The sequence below is a fragment of the Monoraphidium neglectum genome (genome assembly GCF_000611645.1).
Source record: "Monoraphidium neglectum strain SAG 48.87 unplaced genomic scaffold scaffold01990, whole genome shotgun sequence".
NCBI classification, from domain to species: Eukaryota; Viridiplantae; Chlorophyta; class Chlorophyceae; order Sphaeropleales; family Selenastraceae; genus Monoraphidium; species Monoraphidium neglectum.
Window position 1 is genome coordinate 2210 of NW_014011638.1, and position 9563 is coordinate 11772.

The 9563-nt window shown below is 64.0% G+C and overlaps 3 protein-coding genes across 3 annotated transcripts in view; all 3 read right to left on the reverse strand.

Annotated features, from left to right (window-relative positions):
* The window catches only part of MNEG_9592 (glycine dehydrogenase), a gene marked incomplete at both ends in the record, with an annotated part of 3189 nt that extends 1935 nt beyond the window's left edge, over window positions 1-1254 (reverse strand). The window contains 3 exons of the mRNA XM_014041934.1: window positions 294-479; window positions 939-1023; window positions 1101-1254. Of these exons, the coding sequence (XP_013897388.1) occupies window positions 294-479; window positions 939-1023; window positions 1101-1254 (425 nt within the window). The remainder of the gene's footprint in view (window positions 1-293; window positions 480-938; window positions 1024-1100) is intronic.
* A 792-nt stretch (window positions 1255-2046) lies between these two features.
* Window positions 2047-4260, reverse strand: MNEG_9593 (putative anion transporter 2; the record flags this gene model as incomplete). Its single annotated transcript, XM_014041935.1, has 7 exons — window positions 2047-2456; window positions 2675-2756; window positions 2893-3221; window positions 3423-3534; window positions 3747-3885; window positions 4093-4163; window positions 4258-4260. 7 exons carry the CDS (start codon window positions 4258-4260, stop codon window positions 2047-2049), a joined length of 1146 nt encoding a protein of 381 aa, XP_013897389.1.
* A 4311-nt stretch (window positions 4261-8571) lies between these two features.
* MNEG_9594 (hypothetical protein) lies at window positions 8572-8996 on the reverse strand (the record flags this gene model as incomplete). The annotated part of the gene is made up of 1 exon (XM_014041936.1): window positions 8572-8996. A coding segment is annotated over one exon (425 nt), but the record flags the coding sequence as incomplete, so codon positions are not given.
* Window positions 8997-9563: the final 567 nt, after the last annotated feature.

The following is a 9563-nucleotide window of genomic DNA, read 5'->3' on the forward strand; positions in this document are numbered from 1 at the left end:
CCCGCCGCGCCGCCGGGCCGCGCCGCTGCGATGCTGCAAGCCGGTGGAGGGCGCCTGCCGCAGGTCGCTGCCGGCCTGCAAGCAAGCCTCAGCGCCGCCGCCCGCGTCTGAGAGCCTCCCGAACCAGGCGCCGACGTCGCGCGGCACCACTTCCGCGGTGGGGCGCCGCGCTGCGCCGCAGCGCGCTGCTGCGGCGCACCCGACCCTCCGACCCCGGAACCTCGGTCACCAGCGCAGTACGGAACCTCGGATCCGCGACCCCCCTCCCTCCCTCCGAGACAGCGGCGGCTCACTTGAAGTATTCGAGGAACTCGCTCTCCTTCATGCCCTCGGTGTACTTGCCCATGCCCATGCCGTCCGAGCGGCGGATGGGGACCGGCACGGTCGCGTCGATCAGGGCGTCCATCGACTTGAAGCCCGTCTCCGCCACCATGGCGTCCAGCTCAGCGGGGGTGGTGCTGTTATGGCGCGGGACAAAGCTGCAGGGACAGGAGGAGGGGCGGCCGCGCGTGGGGAAAGGCGGTAAGGGGGCGAGGGTTGTGAGTGGTGGCGGTTGGGGTGTCATGTCGAGTGTGCCGCGTGATTGTGTTATGGTCAAGCTTTCACGCACCAGGCTGGAGAGGAGTGCATGTGCAAGTGTGCAGGGTAGGCGGTTGTGTTGAGAGGGCCACGGCCGACCCCACAGGGGGATGGTGTTTCCGTCACTCAAAACCGGCGTGGCAAGACCGGTCAGGGCGGTGGTAGGGCAGGAGCAGGTGCCAGCTGCGCGGGCCAACCGGCCATCGGGGCCCAGAGCGCAGTTGACGCAAATGGTGTTCGCCATAACAGACAGGTACACCTCCATGCGCCATCTGGAGGCAGCGCGGGGCCTAGGGGAGTGGCTGCGCGCAATCCACCCACAGCAGCGGCGCCTGCTGCAGTCCTGCCCACGCACGCACCGGTCGCTTGGCTCCAGCGCCGCCAGCGAGATGGAGCGCACGCCCGCTACACTGAAGGGCATCATGTTCGAGCTGCCCATGCGGCCTGCGTGACACGCGTTTGTGTCAGTCACGGAGCCCTTGGGATCGATCGCACTGCGAGGGTCCCGCCACACACCGCACCTGCTGCGGCCAGGGCCGCGTAGCCAGCCATCCTCGAGCCCAGAGACTGTCCTGTGACATCAAAAATCTTGATCGTGCCCGCGGCGTTGGATGAGTTGGTTTGCGCACGGGCCTGCGCCAGGCGCGCCAGCCTCGACAGCCTTGAGCTCCTCATTTTTGCGCTTATATGTTCAACCTACTTGAGGCTGCGAGTGGCCAATGTGCGGTACCAGGGAGGATACACGACGTCCCGCGCTTCGCAAACATGCCTGTTCAGTGCGCGGAAGTAGTCCGAGGGAAAGGGTGTGCCAGCTCTCGGGTACCTTGCGAACGACGTCATATAACACGTGGCAACGTTATACTTTGGCCTACGGGTAATCAAGACACTAGATCACCGGATCAATACTCCGACACTCCACGAATTTCAAAGCTGCCTCCTGCATACCTCAGCTCGGATCACTCAAGTCAGAAATCGCTTGACTCTTGACTGAGCATTTGGAATACTCCCTGTATCAGAACGAAGGAAGGAAAGGGCGGTCAGCCACATCGCACGAAGTGGCGGCAAATGCGAAGCGGCTGTCTACTGCCCATGTTTGTGCTCGACTGCTGTGAGGACCTAGTGCAGCGCTGAAGTAATGCTGACAGTGCACCTTGTGGTATGTGCAGGGTGGGGCCTCGTGTCGAGCGCCCCACACAAAGTTCACCATTAAGAGCGGCGCCGCCAAAACCTATCTGACGCACCGCATCTCGCAACCCAACTGCAAGCCCCAGCCGTAAATCCGCCCTCGTACCAAGCAGGCTAGGCTCCGCAAAGCAGGTGTTTTAGTTGCACGGTGTGGTCTAGACACGTCAGACAGAGAGGCCAAGCATTAAGGGAGTCACGGGCACGTTGGCTGCCAGACCGCCCGCCCCGAACAGGCACCCGCGGTAACTGACCGCCGCGTGCTGCTCGCATGCCCCCAAAACCTCAGAACACGCGCTCCCCCGTGCACAGCACGTTCCACACCGCCACCGCAAACACGTACATCGCCGCCGTGATCTGGAACACGGGCGCAAAGGAGCCCGTCCTCTCCACAACCAGCCCGACAGAAACGACGCCCAGGATCCCCGCGGCCGACCCAAACGTGTTGCAGAGCCCAAACATCTGCCCGGCGTTGTCCGGCGCGATGTCGCTCATGTTGGCCACGAACCCGGCCTGCCCCAGCGACGTCACGCCGAGCGCGGCGGTCATGCAGGCGACGGCGGCGGCGGGCGGCAGGCCCGGCTGCGAGAGGACGAGCAGCGCGGCGGCGGGCAGCAGCATGGAGGCCGACTGGAGGGCCTTGCGGACGGTGGTGACGCTGACGCCGCGCGATATCAGGGAGTCGGCCAGGAAACCTGGGACGGTGACGTGGTGAGTGATGAGACACGGAGGCAGTCGTGGGGGGGAATTGTGTACAGGTGTGGTGTAGCTGCGCCTGCCCCTGCACAATGCTCAGGACAGCTGTATGCATGCCTGCTGATCATAACGACCACAGCTGTGACGAGCCAGGATTCCAAAATTGCAGTTTTGCGGACTGCGCCCAACCACCCCGCCCTTCTGATCCCTACCCCACCTGCCGCCGAGCTGCCCAGCGCCATGACCAGCCAGGGCAGGAATGCCAGCAAGCTGGAAGCGCGCAGGTCAAAGCCCAGGGCCTGCGCGCGGCGACGGTAATTCGAGCAAGGGCACGCGTTGACAACCAGGCAAGAGTGTGCTGTGCATCCACGTCAGCAGGATGCGGGCTTGCGCTGGGCCGGGTCGACGGGGTTGACGCCACGCGAATCTGATCACCTTGCTGAAGTATGTCGGCATCCAGTTCAGGTATATAAAGTACCCCCAGTGATTGACAAAGTTGACCACCACGATGGCCCACGTGGCCGGGTGCGACAGCAGCCGCCCCAGCGTCACGCCATTGCCGCCGCCGCCCCCGCCCGCCGGCTTGCCGGCCGCGGCCGCGGCGCTCGCCGCGGCGAGCTGCTGCGCGGCGGGCGGCTTGTCAGGGACGGTGGCGTTCCACACCGCGAGCAGGGGGGCGCCTAGGAACCCAAACAGCAGAAAGAGGGCGCGCCAGCCGAAGGACACGAGGATGAAGGGTGACACCAGAAGGCCCACCAGGTTGCCTGCGGCAAGGGGGACGGAAGGCGCACGGCGAGAGCGTTTGGCAGGGAGAGCCTGTTAAGGGCCTCGCTCTCCAGGCTGGGTTGGATTGGGATAGGGAGGTACGTAGGTGGCCGACAGTGTCCAGCATTTATGCGGCATATAGTGTGTCAAGGAGCAGGGCTTTATCACAGCGGCGTGGGGCTCCATGCGCGGCGCCGCACCGCTGTGGAAGCCCGAGAAGCACATGCCCAGGGCGCGCGCCTTGGCGGAGGGCGGCACATGTCGCGCCACCAGATTGTTCATAGAAGGCAGGGCCACGCCCTCGCCCAGGCCCTGATGTGGGGGAAGCGGATCCACGGGTGTGAAAATAAAATGCGAGCACGCGTGTGTGCATGAAGGTCTTGACAACTCAAGATCCTTACGAGAACTGAGGGTTTGAAGGGGGTGAGGTCGTCTGACATAGGCCGACCGCGTGCACTCAAAGAAAGACACACAATGAGCCGCTCAGAAAGCAACCACGTGCACAGCGCCGCGCGCGGGCGCACCACGCAGCAGCGCGCCAGCAGGATGGCCGGGATGGTGAGGCCGGCCGCCTGCACGGGTGACGACAGCGCAAACGGCAGCAAAAGGGACGCGAGGCTGAAGTACACGATGCCGCCAGCCATTACACGCTTTCCGCCGTACCTGTGCGGCGGGGGAGGACATGGCGCGGGACATGAGGGAGCGGGCATGCGTTCTCAGTATGTGCACTCACGCACGTGTGTGTGTGTGTGTGTGTGTGTGTGTGTGTGTGTGTGTGTGTGTGTGTGTGTGTGTGTGAGTGTATGTGTGGCGTGAACGCACGGCGTGGGTGCGCGGACCCCGGCCGCATGCAGAGCCATGGCCCCTCACTTGTCGGCAAGCGCGCCGCCCAGCAGCTGCGTGGCCATGTAACCCCACAGGAAGGCGCTCTGGATCACGCCCTGCGGCGGCAGGGCCGGCGGGGAGCAGCGAGTTGGGGGCCAAAGCTCAGGGTGCGGGCTGCTGAGGACGCGGGAGGCCCGCCCGTGGACGCACCATGGGACCTGGCGAAAAACACCCTGCCGCCAGCACGTTCGCGCCTGGCACCAGAACACAGGGAGCTGCTTCCACCCTGCCTGCTGCTTTGGCGTGACGGCCTGCGGACGCCAACTAAACAAGGGCCCAGCATGCGACCGACGCACCTGCAGGCTTGCAGGCCAGCCAAACTCTCTTGACATGGGGAGGATGGCCACGCTGAGGCAGATGCGGTCCATGTTGCACACCTTGCGGGTGAGGCAGGGGGCGGCGGAGGGCATGCGCAGATGGCAAGGGGCGGCTGTGACGGCGGACGCGCCAGGGCGTTCGGGCGGCGCATCAGGCAGTCTGCTGGAGGACCAGGGATGACGGCGTGCGGTAGCTGGTGGCAAGCACACTGGGCGCGCGGCCTCACCAGCAGCGCGAGGGCCGTCGGGAGGACGACGCGCAGAAAGTCGGCGTCGATGCCGGCCGCGGGCCGCGGCTGCTGGTGACCGTCGCCCAATGAGTCGCTGGCCCCTGCGGCTGCCGTCCGCACATCATGTCGTCTGACGTGCAGCTGCCGTGCGCATAGTGCGACATTTCTGAGATCCTTGGCTCCGCATTGCTGCCGCGCTCGTGCCTGGTGCAGCGCCTGCGTCGCGGGTGGTGCCCCCTGCACCGTCGATCGTCGAGATGACAATGCATGCTGCAGCGCTGGTGTTGGCCGCTGCTCAACGCCCTGCAGCGGCTTTCGCTGCAATTTATGGTTCAGCATGCTACAAATGTGTTTGGAAACACCGCGCACGGACGTCAAGAGCCGCTTGGACGGGCGCCAGATCGGACAGTCTGCAACCTGTGCGGTCAAATCTCACGAAGGGCGATTTGCGTTTAAGCGAGGTCTTATCACGGCCCAACTTGAGCTGCAGCGCGTGAATGGGCTTGGCAGTGTGGAGTTAGCAGCGGCAACGGTGACCATGAGTCAAGTCATGCGCCTGCGGCCCCTGCGCCGTACCCGTGGCACCAAACATTTCACAGCCGTTTCTATCGTCGTTGGAAGCGGGTGACTTGGGAAGATCGCGGTAGACCCGGCCATGATGTGTCTGTGAGGACGCCTGCGATGGCTCTGCATGTCCCCTGATGACCTGATTGAAGGAGAGACACGGCCTCTTTCTGAGTTTGGGGCATCGGGTGTTGCAATACATAGTTCACTTGGGCCAGCCAATGGATGAGGATTTTTCAACTCTGACTGCACAGCACTCATACTGTCAATTCCCAGGCGATCAGCATCAGTACACAGAGGCCCTGTGTGCGGCAGAGATGCCGACACGCTCAAGTAAGCCAAGGCGCTTTTAGTCACACGCCCTCCCCGCTACGCCGGCTGGACTGATCACATGCGATCAGCGGCAGCCCCTCAGGGCTAAGCTGGTGTGCAGGTCACAAATGCAGAAGCTGGGCGAAATCCTGCGCGCGTCCAACCACCTGCCGGTATGCGTTTGGTCTTCTTTTGCAGCAACATCACTGCAGCCTAGCACATCGGCCTACGTTGCTTCTGTCTGCTTCATGTCTTGATTATCCATGAATCTCAAATCATCTCATGAAGCCCACCTCTTGTTGCGAATCGTGAAAGAAGCCGTGTCTGCGGCAGCTGGCCGCGTTGTTGCCCCAGTGCTGTTTCGCAAGTTCCTATGTCACAGGTCGGCGCGGTTCTCGCAAGACAGGAGCAGTGTGGTTGTTGCCCCGTGGTGTTTTGTTTGATATTCTTCTCTGCAGTTGTGTGAGGCCCTTACTTGGCAGCATCAGAGCTCTCTAAGCCCTGCAACGTGGGGACATCCAACGCTGTATTCGTTGCAGGTATAAAGTGCAATTGTGCGCCAAGAATGCACCGTGAGCAGCACAACAGGCAAGCCGGCAGTAACATTTTGATAATGGCACACCTTGTTACCACCAGGACTTCCCACCAAGCCGTGAAGATTTCTGCTTTTTGCACATCAAGGGACTAAATGCAAATGTCCTGGTCAAACCAACTCTGGAATGTCAAAAACTCCATGACAGGCATCTTGGGGGATCGTCTTGTTCTGACCAATGCATGCTGCAAACTGCGATGAATGCATGTGATGCAGTATGGTGACGTGCTGGCGGCTCCTGAGTTGAAGACCAGTGAGACGCCTGGCGTGTCGGCAGCATGGTGTTGTGATTCGTGACGTGCCGGACCTGGTGTGTGTCACAGCAGCATTTTCCATCACTTTAGGATACCAACCACCACTCCCACATTCACAGATAGTGCCGCGGCGGGTGCATCAGGTGGCGCTTGGCCCAAGTGCGCCCATGCAGTTTGATGTTATGCAAGGGGGAGTTACTGCAGCAGCTGCCCACCGGCTGACTTTGCACGCCCTTTAGCGATTTCGGCGCTACCAGGATGAGCCACTATCTGGTTATCATCCCATCTTCAAAAATACTGTTGCTACTTCTGAAGCTGATTTTTTCAGAATGATAACTAGATCATATTCGGCAACCGCGGTGCCATATGTCGCGCTGCTGTGTTTTACACTGCTTAAAGGGACCGTTTGTATCAACAACGACCTCGTAACAGTAGCCTTGGAGCGCCTCGGAGCCCCGCTCACCCCAACAGTGCTGCTCGACGCGGCGCCCTTTGACGACGGCGTCCGCCCCAGCCGCGAGCTGCAGGGCGAGGGCTTCCATCGCACACTGCACATTCGCTTGCAGGCTCCACACCTGCCAGCAGCTCGCACAGGCGGCGTTGCAGCCAGCCCGTGCCGAGCAGCGCTCCTGCAGCCACTGCCAAGCGGTGTTTTTGCAGATCCCTACCAACTTGAGGACCTGCAGCGCTCTCGGCCCGGCACCCGATTTCATCTGGTTGGCCCACTGGATCTTGAACTGTGAGCATAGGCGAAGGGTGCAGTGCGGCCCGCACTCAAGCGCGGACACTGGCAGCTGCACAAACATGGAACAGGCCCATTCACAGGTTGCCCGGTCAGCAGCTGACAACCCCCTTCGCGTGGAACTTGCCGTGTTCGAACCTCAGGCCTGCCCCAGTATGCAAGCCAACGCTGCTAGTGATTGAGTTGGATCAGGATGCGCCGGCGACAGACGCTGCAGGGGTGGCATCAGAAAGCAGCAGTAGCAGCAGCTCCAGTAGCGGCGGCGACGGCAGCATCGACAGCAGCAGCAGGAGAAGCAGTGGTGTTGATGTGAACGGGGGCGGCACGCCCCAGTCCTGGTCCGTGCAGGTGCCTCTGCACGCCAAGTACGCCCAGCCTTTTGCCGCCGGCCTGCCCGGCCTGCGCTGGCTGCTGTCAGGTGAGTGGGTCCAGGGCCTGCCGAGACGGTAGGCTGGATGCTGCGGCGGGCTACGCCCCTCACCCCTCAGCAGAGCCCCTCAACCAGCGGTGACGTGTCCAAGCTGGGTGAAGGGTGCTCTCGCATGCTCCGCAACGCGCGGCAGGGCACATGCTGTAGCTCCGTGTGAACATGTCAGCCTTGCCGCTGCTTGCCGCCCTACCCCCATCCCCCAGGGAGTGTGCAAGTCGCTGTGCCGCCGCCATGGCTGGTGACCAACTGCTCGGCGGCTGCGGGCACACCCAGCACCGGCGGGCTCGGCTGGCGGCAGGCCGCCGGGACGCAGCAGCAGGCGCAGCAGCAGCCGGCCGCGTGGGTGGCGAGGCGACCGTCGCCGGGATCTGCACCAGTCCTGTGGGCCGTGCCCGCTGGCAATATTGACCATTGGCCGCTGGTGGCGCTGACAACCACAGCTGTTTCCACAGCCTGCTCAGGCGCAATCGTGGCGGCCGCGCTGCAGGCCGCGCGGGGCCCCAAGGGTGCAGGGCTGAAGAGAGAGTAACACGTAGGGGGCAGCCAGGATTGCTGGCTGCGATGCGCTGTGTACGGGCGCAAGGAAAAGGGCGGCGGGGCGGTGCAGGGAAAACAACCCCAGCGCGCAGTGCTGAGGAAGGCGAGTGTCGGCTCATTTACTGGGGCCGGTCCGCGGTGGGGCGCCAACATTGGTTGTGGAATGCCGGGGCTCGACCGTCAACAAAAGCGACGGCAGAGGCCGCAGAGCACGGGGACGAGACTGGCCGCAAGCACGACCCCCATAAGCAACCACACAACACCACGGGCCGCAGCCGTGTCCGCTGCCAACACTGGCAAGCGCGCAGCCGCGCGCGCCAGGGACGGCAAGCGCGAGAGCGCACAGACAAAACAACACAGCCTGGGCGCGAGTCGACGCACCCAGGCAACCGCGCGCCCGGCCCGCGGCGCGGCGGCGCCGGAGGGCGCCCCTCAAGGCCAGGCCGCGGCCTGCGGCCCGCCGCGGGCGCAATCAGGACCGCAAAATCAGAAGCGGAAGGGCCCGACCTTGGCCTTGGCCTGCAGCTCCTTCAGCTGCTCCACCAGCTTCCGCTCGTCGCCCCCGAGCGACTTGGGGATCGTCACCCGCACGTGCACCTGGTGGTTGCCCCGCGACCCCGGCTGCCCCAGCCGCGGCACCCCGCGCTTCGCCATCAGCAGCGTCGTGCCCGGCTGCGTGCCCGAAGGGATCTTGAGCTCCACGGGGCCGTCCACTGTGGTGATCTTGACCTGGGTGCCGAGGATCGCGTCCACGTAGGACACCTCCGCGTCGCTGTGGATGTCCACGCCGTCGCGCCGCATGTCGGGGCTGTCCTTCACGGCGATGAAGACGTACAGGTCGCCCGGCGGGCCGCCGCGCAGGCCCGCGCTGCCCTCGCCGCGGACGCGCAGGCGGCTGCCCTTGTCGACGCCTGGAGTCGCGAAAGGGGCGCGGTTCGCGCAGCAGGGGAGGGCGTTGGACGGGCGCGTCGGTTGGGGTTTGGGTGGGCCCAAACACAGTGGGCGGACCCTTAAATGAAGGGCGTGATGAAGGCGAGGTGGAAGGGACCCTCGATGACGCCACCAGGCTGGAGGCGCTGCCCACGCTCCAGCGCAGCAACACCTTTTCGCGCCCCAGTCCACCCACCCCTCTGCCCCAGCCGCGCCTCACCCGCCGGCACAGTCAGCGCGATCTTCTTGCTCGCCCGCACGCGCCCGTCCCCGCCGCACTTCTCGCACGGCGTGACCGTCTGCCCGCGCCCGCTGCAGCGCGGGCAGGCCGACACCTGCTGGAACACGCCGAGCGGCGTCCGCACGTTCTGCACGACCTGCCCCGCGCCGCCGCACGTGCCGCACGTCACCGGCGTCGTGCCGGGCTTCTGGCCGCTGCCCGCGCACGTGCCGCAGGATGCGAGGCGGTCGACGTCGATCTCCTTCTTGCAGCCAAAGACCGCCTCCAAAAAGTCGATCTGGAGGTCAAACCTGGATCAGGGCGGGGG